General features: G+C 35.3%; 1 protein-coding gene across 6 annotated transcripts in view; it reads right to left on the minus strand.

Annotated features, from left to right (window-relative positions):
* Nucleotides 1-17274, minus strand: part of LRRIQ3 (leucine rich repeats and IQ motif containing 3) — a 218557-nt gene that overhangs the window by 7781 nt on the left and 193502 nt on the right. For 5 of the 6 annotated variants that reach the window (XM_082686579.1, XM_082686578.1, XM_082686577.1 and 2 more), the window contains one exon: nucleotides 15728-16451. In XM_082686579.1, coding sequence (XP_082542705.1) covers nucleotides 15728-16451 — 724 coding nt within the window. The remainder of the gene's footprint in view (nucleotides 1-15727; nucleotides 16452-17274) is intronic. The other variant, XM_082686580.1, reaches the window with a different exon arrangement.

Genomic DNA, 17274 nt, shown 5'->3' on the forward strand with positions numbered 1-17274 from the left:
ACAATACAATAATAGTAGGGGACTTTAACACTCCCCTCACTGAAATGGACAGGTCATCCAAGCAAAAGATCAGCAAGGAAATAAAGGCCTTAAACGACACACTGGACCAGATGGACATCACAGATATATTCAGAACATTTCATCCCAAAGGAACAGAATACACATTCTTCTCTAGTGCACATGGAACATTCTCCAGAATAGATCACATCCTCGGTCCTAAATCAGGACTCAACCGGTATCAAAAGATTGGGATCATTCCCTGCATATTTTCAGACCACAATGCTCTAAAGCTAGAACTCAACCACAAAAGGAAGTTGGGAAAGAACCCAAATACATGGAGACTAAACAGTATCCTTCTAAAGAATGAATGGGTCAACCGGGAAATTAAAGAAGAATTGAAAAAAATCATGGAAACAAATGATAATGAAAATACAACGGTTCAAAATCTGTGGGACACAATAAAGGCAGTCCTGAGAGGAAAATATATAGCGGTACAAGCCTTTCTCAAGAAACAAGAAAGGTCTCAGGTACACAACCTAACCCTACACCTAAAGGAGCTGGAGAAAGAACAAGAAAGAAACCCTAAGCCCAGCAGGAGAAGAGAAATCATAAAGATCAGAGCAGAAATCAATGAAATAGAAACCAAAAAAACAATAGAACAAATCAACGAATCTAGGAGCTGGTTCTTTGAAAAAATTAATAAAATTGATAAACCCCTGGCCAGACTTATCAAAAAGAAAAGAGAAAGGACCCAAATAAATAAAATCATGAATGAAAGAGGAGAGATCACAACTAACACCAAAGAAATACAAACTATTATAAGAACATACTATGAGCAACTCTACGGCAATAAATTTGACAATCTGGAAGAAATGGATGCATTCCTAGAAACATATAAACTACCACAACTGAACCAGGAAGAAATAGAAAGCCTGAACAGACCCATAACCAGTAAGGAGATTGAAACAGTCATTAAAAATCTCCAAACAAACAAAAGCCCAGGGCCAGATGGCTTCCCGGGGGAATTCTACCAAACATTTAAAGAAGAACTAATTCCTATTCTCCTGAAACTGTTCCAAAAAATAGATATGGAAGGAAAACTTCCAAACTCATTTTATGAGGCCAGCATCACCTTGATCCCAAAACCGGACAAGGATCCCACCAAAAAAGAGAGCTATAGACCGATATCCTTGATGAACACAGATGCGAAAATACTCAACAAAATACTAGCCAATAGGATTCAACAGTACATTAAAAAGATTATTCACCACGACCAAGTGGGATTTATTCCAGGGCTGCAAGGTTGGTTCAACATCCGCAAATCAGTCAATGTGATACAACACATCAATAAAAGAAAGAACAAGAACCATATGATACTTTCAATAGATGCTGAAAAAGCATTTGACAAAGTACAGCATCCCTTCCTGATCAAAACTCTTCAAAGTGTAGGGATAGAGGGCACATACCTCAATATCATCAAAGCCATCTATGAAAAACCCACCGCAAATATCATTCTCAATGGAGAAAAACTGAAAGTTTTTCCGCTAAGGTCAGGAACACGGCAGGGATGTCCATTATCACCACTGCTATTCAACATAGTACTAGAGGTCCTAGCCTCAGCAATCAGACAACAAAAGGAAATTAAAGGTATCCAAATTGGCAAAGAAGAAGTCAAATTATCACTCTTTGCAGATGATATGATACTATATGTGGAAAACCCAAAAGACTCCACTCCAAAACTGCTAGAACTTATACAGGAATTCAGTAAAGTGTCAGGATATAAAATCAATGCACAGAAATCAGTTGCATTTCTCTACACCAACAGCAAGACAGAAGAAAGAGATATTAAGGAGTCAATCCCATTTACAATTGCATCCAAAACCATAAGATACCTAGGAATAAACCTAACCAAAGAGACACAGAATCTATACTCAGAAAACTATAAAGTACTCATGAAAGAAATTGAGGAAGACACAAAGAAATGGAAAAATGTTCCATGCTCCTGGATTGGAAGAATAAATATTGTGAAAATGTCTATGCTACCTAAAGCAATCTACACATTTAATGCAATTCCTGTCAAAGTACCATCCATCTTTTTCAAAGAAATGGAACAAATAATGCTAAAATTTATATGGAACCAGAAAAGACCTCGAATAGCCAAAGGGATATTGAAAAAGAAAGCCAACGTTGGTGGCATCACAATTCCGGACTTCAAGCTCTATTACAAAGCTGTCATCATCAAGACAGCATGGTACTGGCACAAAAACAGACACATAGATCAATGGAACAGAATAGAGAGCCCAGAAATAGACCCTCAAATCTATGGGCAACTCATCTTCGACAAAGCAGGAAAGAATGTCCAATGGAAAAAAGACAGCCTCTTCAATAAATGGTGCTGGGAAAATTGGACAGCCACATGCAGAAAAATGAAATTGGACCATTTCCTTACACCACACACAAAAATAGACTCAAAATGGATGAAGGACCTCAATGTGCGAAAGGAATCCATCAAAATCCTTGAGGAGAACACAGGCAGCAACCTCTTCGACCTCTGCCGCAGCAACATCTTCCTAGGAACAACGCAAAAGGCAAGGGAAGCAAGGGAAAAAATGAACTATTGGGATTTCATCAAGATCAAAAGCTTTTGCACAGCAAAGGAAACAGTTAACAAAATCAAAAGACAACTGACAGAATGGGAGAAGATATTTGCAAACGACATATCAGATAAAGGACTAGTGTCCAGAATCTATAAAGAACTTAGCAAACTCAACACCCAAAGAACAAATAATCCAATCAAGAAATGGGCAGAGGACATGAACAGACATTTCTGCAAAGAAGACATCCAGATGGCCAACAGACACATGAAAAAGTGCTCCATATCACTCGGCATCAGGGAAATACAAATCAAAACCACAATGAGATATCACCTCACACCAGTCAGAATGGCTAAAATCAACAAGTCAGGAAATGACAGATGCTGGCGAGGATGTGGAGAAAGGGGAACCCTCCTACACTGTTGGTGGGAATGCAAGCTGGTGCAGCCACTCTGGAAAACAGCATGGAGGTTCCTCAGAATGTTGAAAATAGAACTGCCCTATGACCCAGCAATTGCACTATTGGGTATTTACCCTAAAGATACAAACGTAGTGATCCAAAGGGGCACATGCACCCGAATGTTTATAGCAGCAATGTCCACAATAGCCAAACTATGGAAAGAACCTAGATGTCCATCCACAGATGAATGGATCAAGAAGATGTGGTATATATACACAATGGAATACTATGCAGCCATCAAAAGAAATGAAATCTTGCCATTTGCGACAACATGGATGGAACTAGAGCGTATCATGCTTAGCGAAATAAGTCAAGCAGAGAAAGACAACTATCATATGATCTCCCTGATATGAGGAAGTGGTGATGCAACATGGAGGCTTAAGTGGGTAGGAGAAGAATAAATGAAAGAAGATGGGATTGGGAGGGAGACAAACCATAAGTGACTCTTAATCTCACAAAACAAACTGAGGGTTGCTGGGGGGAGGGGGTTTGGGAGAAGGGGGTGGGATTATGGACATTGGGGAGGGTATGTGCTTTGGTGAGTGCTGTGAAGTGTGTAAGCCTGGTGATTCACAGACCTGTACCCCTGGGGATAAAAATATATGTTTATAAAAAATAAAAAGTTAAAAAAAAAAAAAAAAGAATAAATGGGTCAACCAGGAAATTAAAGAATTGAAAAAATTCATGGAAACAAATGATAATGAAAACACAATGGTTCAAAATCTGTGGGACACAACAAAGGCAGTCCTGAGAGGAAAATATATAGTGGTACGAGACTTTCTCAAGAAACAAGGAGGTCTCAAGTACACAACCTAACCCTACACCTAAAGGAGCTGGAGAAAAAAACAAGAAAGAAACCCTAAACCCAGAAGGAGAAGAGAAATCATAAAGATCAGAGCAGAAATCAATGAAATAGAAACCAAAAAAAAAAAAACAATAGAACAAATCAACGAAACTAGGAGCTGGTTCTTTGAAAGAATTAATAAAATTGATAAACCCCTGGCAAGACTTATCAAAAAAGAAAAGAGAAAGGACCCAAATAAATAAAATCATGAATGAAAGAGGAGAGATCACAACTAACACCAAAGAAATACAAACAATTATAAGAACATACTATGAGCAACTTTACGCAACAAATTTGACAATCCAGAAGAAATGGATGTATTCCTAGAGACATATAAACTACCACAACTGAAGCAGGAAGAAATAGAAAACCTGAACAGACCCATAACCAGTAAGGAGATTGAAAGTATTACCAAAAATCTCCAAACAAACAAAAGTCCAGGGCCAGACAACTTCCCCGTGGAATTCTACCAAACATTTAAAGAACTAATCTCTATTCTCCTGAAACTGTTCCAAAAAATAGAAATGGAAGGAAAACTTCCAAACTCATTTCATGAGGCCAGCATCACCTTAATCCCCAAACCAGACAAGAATCCCATCAAAAAAAAAGAATTACAGACCAATATTCTTGATGAACACAGATGCAAAAATTCTCACCAAAATACTAGCCAGTAGGATCCAACAGTACATTAAAAGGATTATTCACCATGACCAAGTGGGATTTATTCCAGGGCTGCAAGGTTGGTTCAACATCTGCAAATCAATCAATGTGATACAACACATTAATAAGAGAAAGAACAAGAACCATATGATACTCTCAATAGAGGCTGAAAAGGCATTTGACAAAGTACAGCATCCCTTCCTGATCAAATTCTTCAAAGTGCAGGGATAGAGGGCATATACCTCAATATTATCAAAGCCATTTATGAAAAATGCACCGCAAATATCATTCTCAGTGGAGAAAAACTGAAACCTTTTCTGCTAAGGTCAGGAACACGGCAAGGATGTCCATTATCACCTCTGCAATTCAACATAGTACTAGAAGTACTAGCCTCAGCAATCAGACAACAAAAGGAAATTAAAGGCACCCAAATCAGCAAAGAAGAAGTCAAACTATCACTCTGTGCAGATAATATGATACTATATGTGGAAAATGCAAAAGACGCCACCCCAAAACTGCTAGAACTTATATAGGAATTCAGTAAAGTGTCAGGATATAAAATCAATGCACAGAAATCCATTGCATTTCTCTACAACAACAACAAGATAGAAAAAAGAGAAATTAAGGAGTCAATCCCATTTACAATTGCACCCAAAATGATAAGATACCTAGGAATAATCCTAACAAAAGAGGCTAAGAATCTATACTCAGAAAACTATAAAGTACTCATGAAAGAAATTGAGGAAGATACAAATAAATGGAAAAATATTCCATGCTCTTGGATTGGAAGAACAAATATTGTGAAAATGTCTATGCTACATAAAGCACTCTACACATTTAATGCAATTCCTATCAAAATACCCTCCATTTTTTTCAAAGAAATGGAACAAATAATCCTAAAATTTATATGGAACCAGAAAAGATCTCAAATAGCCAAAGGAATATTGAAAAAGAAAGCCAAAGTTGGTGGCATCACAATTCCGGACTTCAAGCTCTATTACAAAGCTGTCATCATCAAGACAGCACAAAAACAGACACATAGACCAATGGAACAGAATAGAGAGCCCAGAAATAGACCCTTAACTCTATGGTCAACTAATCTTCGACAAAGCAGGAAAGAATGTCCATTGGAAAAAAGACAGCCTCTTCAATAAATGGTGTTGGGAAAGTTGGACAGCCACATGCAGAGAAATGAAATTGGACCATTTCCTTACACCACACACGAAAACAGACTCAAAGTGGATGAAGGACCTCAATGTGAGAAAGGAATCCAGCAAAATCCTTGAGGAGAACACAGGCAGCAACCTCTTCGACCTCAGCCACAGCAAATTCTTCCTAGGAACATCGCCAAAGGCAAGGGAAGCAAGGGCAAAAATGAACTATTGGGATTTCATCAAGATCAAAAGCTTTTGCACAGAAAAGGAAACAGTTAACAAAACCAAAAGACAACTGACAGAATGGGAGAAGATATTTGCAAATGACATATCAGATAAAGGGCTATAAAGTGTCCAACATCTATAAAGAACTTAACAAACTCAACACCCAAAGAACAAATGATCCAATCAAGAAATGGGCAGAAGACATGAACAGACATTTCTGCAAAGAAGACATCTAGATGGCCAACAGACACATGAAAAAGTGCTCCATATCACTCGGCATCAGGGAAATACAAATCAAAACCACAATGAGATATCACCTCACACCAGTCAGAATGGCTAAAATTAACAAGTCAGGGAATGACAGATGCTGGTGAGGATGCAGAGAAAGGGCAATGCTCCTACACTGTTGGTGGGAATGCAAGCTGGTGCATCCACTCTGGAAAACAGCTTGGAGGTTCCTCAAAATGTTGAAAATAGAGCTACCCTATGACCCAGCAATTGCACTACTAGGTATTTACCCTAAAGATACAAATGTAGTGATCCGAAAGGGCATGTGTACCCAAACGTTTATAGCAGCAATGTCTACAGTAGCCAAACTATGGAAACAACCTAGATGTCCATCAACAGATGAATGGATCAAGAAGATGTGGCATATATACACAATGGAATACTATGTAGCCATCAAAAGAAATGAAATCTTGCCATTTGTGACAATGTGGATGGAACTAGAGGGTATTATGCTTAGTGAAATAAGTCAATTGGAGAAGGACAACAATCATATGATTTCCCTGATATGAGCAAGTGGAGATGCACCATGGGGGGTTAAGGGGGTAGGAGAAGAATAAATGAAACAAGATGGGATTGGGAGGGAGACAAACCATGATTGACTCTTAATCTCACAAAAAAAATTGAGGGTTGCTGGGGGGAGGTGGGTTGGGAGAAGAGGGTGGGATTATGGACATTGGGTAGGGTATGTGCTATGATGAAAGCTGTGAAGTGTGTAAACCTGGCAATTCACAGACCTGTACCCCTGGGGATAAAAATATATTATATGTTTATTAAAAAAAAATTATATTTACATATACTCAGAAATCTGCATTTAGGGAGTAGAAGAAAGGCCAAATTCAGAAAGTCTGCAACTTACTGACTATGTGATTTTAGATAAGTTATTTCAGTTTTCTTTACCTCATTTTCTTCATTTATAAAAAGGGGATAATCCAACTCACGAGGTTCAGTAAAATACTAAATGAGTTAATACATTTAAAATCCTTAGAACAGTGCCTGACATTTAATAATTCATTTTACTGGATGGATAATAATGGTATTCATCAGGATAGGAAATATAGGAAAAGCAGCCAGATGAAAAGAAATATCAGAATTCTCTTTTGGTAATATTGTGTTTAAGGATCCTGGCTGTCCATGTGGTAATACTCACATAGTTGACCAGAGAGAAGCAATGGTTAATGGATAAGAGAAAATGTAGTAAAGCCATTCTGCTTGGGGTTGAGATGCAGGTCTGCAACTTACTGTGAGATGTGGGACACATTATTTAAACTCTGTCTGAATCATTTTATCTTTAAGAAGTGGTAGTCTAACTCATAGTCTAACTCATAGGATTTAGTAAGAACTAAATAGCCAATACATTTAAAGCCTTTAGAATGCCTGACATTTAATAATCATTCAATGAAAATTAGCTATTAACTATTTTGAATCTGGATTTCTAAAGAGTAGCTATATCTGGACATGTAGCAGAGTAGAAGTCATGGCAAAAGGGACTTTGCACATGTAATTAATAGTATTAACTCAGTCTAAAAAATGTATTAAAATAAACATCATACAGATAACAATTATAAACTCTGGACTAAATGTAAAAAACAAACAAACAAAAGAACACAATGAAAACAAAAAAAACTAAACTATTAAAAAGTACTGAAGAGTGAGAAATAACAATCTATTATATTTATATACGCCAGGGTCAGATAATTGTAAAATAAAACTAAGAAATAATTTCATTTACAATAGCATCAAAAAAATAAAAACAAATACTTAGGTATATGTTTAACAAAATATATACAAGACTTATGAGTGAAAATTATTATTTTTAATTAACTATTTTTGAAAAATTAAAGAAGACCTAAATTAATGGAAAGTTCCACCATTTCAAGGACTGGGAGACAGTATTATCGAGATGTTAATTTTCCCCAAATTTATCTATATATGCAATGCAACCCCAATGAATATGCTAAGAGTCTTTTTGGTAGAAATTAACTTTTAAATTTGATTTACATTTATAGAAGATCAAATTTAGATTAAGATTATATTAAGATATAAGATTAAGATGAATAAATATTAAACTTAGGTATTTTGAATTTATTAAAATTTCAATTCTATGTCAATGCAAAGGTCTGATATTAACCAAAGCAATCTTGGGAAAGGAAGAACAAAGTTAAAGTTTGTATTTTCTTTTTTTTTTTTTTTTTAAAGATTTTATTTATTTATTTGACAGAGAGAAATCACAAGTAGATGGAGAGGCAGGCAGAGAGAGAGAGAGGGAAGCAGGCTCCCTGCTGAGCAGAGAGCCTGATGCGGGACTCGATCCCAGGACCCTGAGATCATGACCTGAGCTGAAGGCAGCGGCTTAACCCACTGAGCCACCCAGGCGCCCCAAAGTTTGTATTTTCTTATTGCTGTGTAACACATTACTGTAAAGGTATTGGCTTGTAAGAACAACCACTTTATTATTTCACAGTTTTCATGGGTCAAAAGTCCAGGCACAGCATGGATTAGCTAGCTGGGTTTATTGCTTTGTTTCTCACAAGGCTGAAATCAAGATGTCAGCCGGTGCTGTGGTTCTTCTTTCTTTCTTTTTTTTAAGATTTATTTATTCATTTTAGAGAGAGAGTGCACAGAGGAGCAGAGAGAAACATTAGCAGACTCCTCACAGAGTTGGGAGTCTGATGCAGGCTCAGTATCAAGACCCAGATACCATGACCTGAGCCAAAACCACAAGTCAGTCACTCAAATGACTGTGCCACCCATGGGCCCCACAGCTGTGATTCTCATCCAGGATGTGAGGTCCTGTTTCCCAGATTCTTGGTTGTTGTCAGAATTCATCTCCTTCTCATTCTTTCCACATTGTCTCTTTCATCTTTAAGGCAGCCATGTCACATAGAATCCTCCTACTTTCAATTTCTCTGCCTTTCTTTTCTATTACTACATGTAAAGCCTCATGTGATGCATTGGGCCTGTCTGGATAATCCAAGATAATTTCTCTATTTTAAGATCCATGAATTAGTACCCTTAATTACATGTTCAGAGTTCTTATTGCCATGTATGTACTGTTACAGATAAGAGGAAAAAGAGTGACCAACTGAGGGAGAAGCTAAAGTTGGAGGCCATACAATTAATATTAGTGTAAATTTACAAGCTAGTGATTTCTTTTAGTCATTTTAACCTGAACACAAAGCATAGAGATAGCTGGATTATTCCAAGGTAGGAGCTGGGGTGGTTAGCATTGTGGAGGCAATGAAAGGAAAGGACTTCAGAGACACTGAATGAAATGGAGAAAAGAATAACTGATATGAAGAATCCTGGAAGCCACGGTAGAAATAAAAAGAAAAGAAACATTTAAGGAAGTTTATTTGAGGCTCGAGTGTCATAATATATTTGAATAATTCATGTGGTGAAATAAAAGAAGACAAGAATTGAAAAGATAAAATATTTTATTCAAAAATAAGTATACAAGGATTTAAGATTTACGAGGTAGGGCAGTTCCAAGTGATGAGAAAGCCTTTATGTGTCTATGAAAATGAGTTTAAAGGTTGTTGAGATCCAAAAATATTAGGCAATTGGGAGGGCTGTTCTTATGAATTTGGAAGTTCACTGTGATTACAGCTGAATTGGATGGAGAAGAGCTTTATAAATCAGGATATAAACACCACAGTAAATGAAGAGAGTAGTCTAGGAGGTAAGCTGATGACCAAACTAAGGACAAGCAGAAGATGATGTAATTAGATAAAATGCCATATGTGCCAGATTTTCCATGCTAATTGATACTTTATTGCAAAATGGACACCCTGTTGTTCTGCCCTGAGAACTTTCATCAGAGTATGAATAAGAATATTTTGGAAATTTCATGACCAGCTTTTACCTGAGATATATTTTTTTCTCATTTCAAATTCATTTGAATTCATTTTTAATTCAGTCTTAAATACCCTTGCAGATAGTTTATCAACTTTCTAAACTAGAGCTTTATGGTTCCTCTTTCTTTTTTCATGCTTCCTCATTCCACAGCAGGATCAGGAACTAAATTCTCAGTAATGACTTCCCTAGCAATTGAGATTCATCAGAATGCTTTTAGGTCAAGTGGTTGATACATTAATGAAGAATCGGGAGAAAAAGAACTGAAAAATTGCTGAGGTCTCTGGCCAGACTTTACTTTTTGACTCACTGCTCTCTTCTGCATATTGATACAAAATCTTTACTTGAAAAACACTTATAATAAAACTCAGTAATGTCTTTTAGGACATGTTACCTACATAGCCAGAATATTGTTTTATTCCTGTGTGTTTTCAAGGAGATGGATAATATCTTTGCAACAGCTTGCAAGAGAAGATAATTCAGTTAAGATACATTAGGAAACTCATTTGACTCTGTATCCTCTACAAATTAATGATGGCCAGGCATTCAATTTGCTGTGATAAAACTAAGCTGATTGAATTCCTCTAACATTGATTTGCACTAGATTTGTATTTTGATATACTAGACTAGCTTTCATTCTCTTTTCCAAAATATATACTAAATTATAGAAAAATTATTTCCAAAAACCATACACACATACACACACACAGTATACATTAAGGAAGATGTTTTTAAATTTTGGCGGAGAAATATATAAAATATTTTCATACTTAAAAAGATATTATATAAAGAATTTCAGTAAATAGTTTAAAAATTGCTTTTAACTAGGAAAAGGCAAATGCTTTCTTATTACTTTATGTTCTTTTCTAGTACAAACTACTTTTTAGTGATAACATTTAAAATTATAAATGGTTTATTTTATAATTCAAAGTTGTACCTTTTAATCCACTTCACCTATTTCACCCATCGCCCTACCCACTTCCCCTCGGGCACAGAGAGATGAAAAGTATAGTATCAGGAATATAAGCAATACTATTGTAATAATGTTGTATGGTGACAGACGGTTAACTACACTTATGGTGGTAAGCACTCTGTAACGCATAGCATTGTCAAATCATTATGTTGTATACCTGAAATTAATGTAATACTATATGTAAACTATACTTCAGCAATCAGCTTTTAAAAATGTAGATGAAATAAGCAGCAATATGGATTGCTAAGTATTTCTAGGCAAGCCTTAGGCATATGTATTTACACTGTTTGGATAGTTAAAAATGTCACCAGGATAAAACTGTGACTTGATAAGCTCCAATCTAATATCAGACAAAATTGTGTAAAAGACTTTGAAAGAGTAAAAAAACGAGTACTGGGATCCTTTCTAGTGCACCTTTCAGAGTTATCTGTGTCTTTCAATCTCATTGATCTATTCTACAACACTATATAAGTTTAAGAAAGCTATGAGTAATACAAATGATTCTTGTCTATAAAAGTATAAGCGAATTTAGTCCAGTGGAGTTATAATTATCACTGGTGGATAATGACTAAATTTATTTTGGCATTCCTGATTGCCTTTATATATACGTGCTCCAAGAATTGTCATTTGAACTGGCTAAAACATCTTATTGGTTCCTTAATTAGTTAAATAAAATCTTTGATGTGTTCATTTTATAGTGTGAGTTGCAGTTTATGCTCTAAAAAATATCCTTTGGAAAGAAGTTTTAGTATATATACAATGGAATATCATTTATACATAAAAAGAGGGAAATTGTGCTATTTGCAACAACATGGATGGACCTTGAAAGCACTATACTAAGTGAAATAAGTTAGACAGAAAGACAAATATTATATGATCCCACCTATGTATGGAATCTAAACAAACTGAACTTACAGATAACAGAGAACAGATTGGTGCTTGCCTGAGGTGGGGGATAAGGAGTAGGTAAAATGGATAAGGAGGTCAAAAGACACAAAGTTCCAGTTATAAAATAAGTCATGGGATGGAATATATAGCATGGTGACTATAGTTAATAACACTGTATTGTGTATTTAAAATTTGCTGAGAGACTAAATCTCAAAAGTCCTCATCACAAGGAAAACAATTGTAATTATGTGTAGAAGCAGATGTTAACTAGGCTTATTGTAATCATTTTACCATATACAGAACTATTAAAACATTATGTTGTACACTTGAAACTAATATAATGGTATATGTCAATTATACTCTTCATAAAAAAATCATTTGACAACTAATAGTTTAAATTTATTAAATATAGCTTAATATATTTTGAGTCAATATTAATTTTCAGAGTCTTTGCACTAAGTTTAGTTTAAAATTTAAAAATCATCATGAAACAATTTTTTAAAAATTTTGAATTTGTTTGAGAGAGCTTTGTCCCAAGTGTATTCTGAGGATTAGCATTCTGAGACATTTCTTGAAATAAAGGTTCTGTGGTAAAATGCATGTTTAAAATAAGTTTTATTTTTTTAAGTAGGATTCCTAATGGTCTTTACCATGTGACTGTCCACTGAAATTACAGTCCCTTTCTAAGCTAATTTAATGTTTCTTAAGCAACTGCACTTTCAATCATCCCTCTTTAAAAATCTCTGCTATGATAGTTGTCTTTCTCCGCTTGACTTGTTTCACTAAGCATGATACGCTCTAGTTTCACCCATGTTGTCGCAAATGGCAAGATTTCATTTCTTTTGACAACTATCATATGATCTCCCTGATATGAGGAAGTGGTGATGCAACATGGGGGCTTAAGTGGGTATAAGAAGAATCAATTAAACAAGATGGAATTGGGAGGGAGACAAACCATAAGTGACTCTTAATCTCACAAAACAAACTGAGGGTTGCTGGGGGGAGGGGGGTTGGGAGAAGGGGGTGGGATTATGGACATTGGGGAGGGTATGTGCTTTGGGAGTGCTGTGAAGTGTGTAAACCTGGTGATTCACAGATCTGTACCCCTGGGGATAAAAATATATGTTTATTAAAAATAAAAAATTTAAAAAAAAATCTCTGCTATGAGTAGAGCAATATTCACTACCTCCTTCCTCTCCCCTCCATGTTACCTATTCTAAACTCTTCAATTTTGCTCATCCACTTTGCCAATTATGATTTCCCCCAGTACTTTGCTTTTCCAAATTCAAATTGACAACTGTAATTTCCTACTTCTATTTTTTGTAATGATTCAAGTATATGCTTATACCTGCCACTGAATGGTGGGTTCTTAAAGGATGAAGAATATGTTATTAATTTTTATATGGGGGTGTTGGGGAGAATTGAAATGAATTAACACTTTGATATTTAGTTATGCTTTCTCTTTTAAGGTGTCCTAGATTACTCTCATTTATTTATTACCTACCATTTAACTAGAAATTTTAATTTTGTCTTGAAGTTCTTATATTATGTTTGTATTATTATTTAACTCTGGTAGTCTTATTGCTGGGTGACTTATCTCCCACTTAGATTTTCAGTTTATTGGTGTCAAATAATCTTTATGTCCCCATATCACTTTGACATCTTCAATAGCTGAAAATGAATTACCATTTAAATGATTTGAATGGAGGGTGTTCCCTAGTAGAAATGCCAATGATCACAGAGAGATAGAAAAAAAAAAAGTGTAGGAAAAATTTACTATCATGAAATAAGAACTTATTTTAAGATAGATACCTATTCTAATAATTAGTGAAGCTATTTTCAAAATTTGGTTAATTATATTTTTAGTATATATTTAACAATTTTGGTTTTATATCTTCACTACACATTCTGAAAAAATACACATTATTTCTCATTCCAATGGCTGAAGTATTAAGCACACTAATATACATATGTATATATACAGTATACAAACATATATTCATACATTATATATGTATTATAGATATAGATACAGATACAGATATAGATATATAGATACACACAGACACACACATATATATACATATTTGCGCTTGCCCCAGGGATCTAGCATATGACTTAAATGGACTTACATGCAATCATTACTAATTCAAAAACCTTTTTTTATCCTATTTTTTTCAATAAATAATTACTGAATAGATTTTGGAAATTACTGTACTAGTTTACAAACTAGTTAGGAAACTACTGTACTAGAAATGAAAAGATAGACCAAATTATTTCATAAAGGTCTTTACAAGCTAAACTGATAAAGGCCATCTCATGGTAACTGCTACAACTGAGATCTAAATCAAGTACTAAGGAAGAACCACCAAATGAAAGGAATTAATTCAGACCAGAAGAACAGTTGTGGAAAGGTAAAAAGTACAGGTATCATTTCAGTTGGTTACTAAAGGATGAATAATAAAAGGATGAGTTTTGTCAGTGGTTGTACAGTTCATACACTGCATGACAGGGGCAAATAGGGGACAAATGGAAATACAGTCACACTCAGCCAAGCATCAGCCACTAGTGATGTGTTTCCCTGGAGAAATACGTGCCTTGTCCTCTCATACAGGCACTAACCCCTCACCAATGTGAACATTCCAAATCTCTCTAATTTGCACAATAATAAAAGAGGCTTGTGTTGCATAATAATATGTAGATAGCACTAACATTATGGGCTTGTAGTACTCTTTCAAAGTTCATATTTTAAGAAAAAGGGGATAGAACTAGTAAGGTCACTGGAATAAGAAACTACAAATTTGGGTAGAGAATTGGGAATAATTTAGTCTGTATGGAGCAAACAGTGCTATTAGGGGAAGAAGGAAAGGCTATAAGCAGAAAATTTGGTGAGACCAGTCTAGTTAAATTGGAACAAAGTATGACGTCTGAAATGCTATTCTGATTTTATTCTGTTGGACAATGGCAAAGCATCAATATACTTACGTGGGAAGTAATATGATCAGAACTTAATTTTAAAAGACAGTTGTGGTGCTCGCTTCGGCAGCACATATACTAAAAGACAGTTGTGGGCAGGTGCCTGGATGACTCAGTCAGTTAAGTCGCTGCCTTAGGCTCAGGTCATGCATGGTCTTATGGTCCTGGTCCTAGGGGTCGAGTCCCTGGTGAGTCTCCCTGCTTAGCAGAGAGTCTACTTCTCCCTCTCCTTCTTCCCAACACCCTCCCTGCAAGCTCTGTCTGTCTCTCTCAAATAAATAAATAAAATATTAAAAAAAATAAAAGACAGTTGAAGCTTGGCTAGAGAACAGATTTGGGTTGAAGAAAGGATATCTTGAGAATGCAGATGGAACTCTCAATTTGAAGGATAAATTGTGAATCTTAGAATGACTCTGAGTCTGCATTAGAATGGGAGAAGTGGGATTGAAAAGGATCAGTTTGAGACTCCTTTTAAAAGTAAAATGAATAAGGAAACCTATTAGATGTTGCCACTTGAGAGAGACTGAGTTGTAAAAGACTGGTTTCAGACGCTAATGATGATTGTCATTTAAAAGAATAGCCATTCATTAAGAAGCAGGTTTTGTTGGTTGAGGTGGAGGTAGGGATGAGACGGAGTTGTTTTATTGTCTCATCTTTGGTAATATATAAGAACATTTTTGTCCTTTTTTATTGTCTCTATTTTTCAAAGAGAATGCTATAAACAAAGTACTGTTTATTAGGTCCCAATACTTAGTATACAATATTAACATGTAATTGACTTAAAAGCCTCTATAATATCAAAACTGTACTTACCTGATTTCCTTCATTTGTTTTAATAAATTCTTTTGATATTTTTCCATTTCTAGTCTTTGCTGAACAATCAGACATTTTTCTTGTAAGACAGCTTGATTCTTCCTCAATCTGTCCATTTTAATAATTCCTTTGGATAAAAGAGTGCGCTCATTACTTATGTTTTGAATTAATAAACGATCTTCAGTCTTTTGTTTTTTTTCTGCTAGAAACATAGCTCTCCTCTCTCTAACTTTTTTGAGGTAATTGAATCTGTCCTGCCAAAGTTGTAGTAAACCACCCTGAATTGTCTCGTTATCTTTTGCAATTAGCTTTCGTGCAGCATTTTTTTTCTTATTTAGGTTTTCTTGAACAGTTGAGTGAACTCTTTCTTGGGCACCTTGTGCAATGGTGATAGCCGCTATTTTTTTCTTATGGCTTTCCTGCTTCTCTTGTTCTGAGTAATATCTATCAATATCCCAAAGTGTTTGGAGTTTTATACCAGTTCTGTGTGCTGTAAAAAACTCTTTTCTTACATTACTCTTCAACAGCATGTCTTTTTTATTGATTGCTGGTTTTTGATGAGTAGTAGGAAATGGCTGGACATATGTAGGAAAATAATATTTTTCTTTCAATAATGCTGCATACTTCAGTGATTCTGAAGTATGTATGGGTAGTTTGAACACTGATATCCTAAAACTGGCATCCAATTCTTCATTCTCACTTTCATCTTCAGACTCCTTCTGACCTACATCATATGGAAGACAAATATAATACATTTCACAAATGCTAAGCAGTTTATTTTCTGCCCCTATTGTTTTGAAAGCTACATTAATAAAGATGACAAGAACATGTTATTGACTTTATTAAGGAGCATTTTCCCCACTGATGTTCTTTGTAAACTTGTGTTTTAATAGTGATTTTGGTGAGGGAAATCACTATTGAAACCATTTAACTCAAAAATGCACTGATTTTCTGTATTTCCTGCATTATCTCTCACAATCACTTAACTGGCAATGACTGAATAGCAGTATCTTATCTTACACTTAGTACTTAATGGGGCATATTATTTTTACACTTAGTTATTATTAGCTTATACTTGTAAAGGACTTTGTAATCCATTTTACCTTATTTGTCTTAACTGGTAGAAATGAATAGCTACCATCATCATTGTTTTTTCTCTTATTGGACACACAAATCCCTCAACCTCCTTTGTTAGTAATGTATAGTAATGAGACCAAGTCCTCTCTAGTAAAGTGTGAACAGAAGTAATATGTGTCATTTCTGGTCTAAGGAAATGAATATATTTTCTCTATATCTTCTTTCTTCTTCTGACTCACTAGACAGAGATAAGGATAAGGCCCTAGAAGACGGCGAATCCACAGTGTGGAAGGACCCTGGCTCCCTGAATCACAGCTTGAAAAACTATGTATTCACCAGAATTAATCAAACTTGGATTCTTACAGAAGCCAGAAATAAATGGTAATTATGTTTGAATCAATATATATTTCTGGGTCTATTTGTTTATTTTCTGACAAACCTAGTTATGATTATAGGACCCATGGCAAATA

Source organism: Mustela nivalis (genome assembly GCF_964662115.1).
Source record: "Mustela nivalis genome assembly, chromosome: 10".
Lineage (NCBI taxonomy): Eukaryota > Metazoa > Chordata > Mammalia > Carnivora > Mustelidae > Mustela > Mustela nivalis.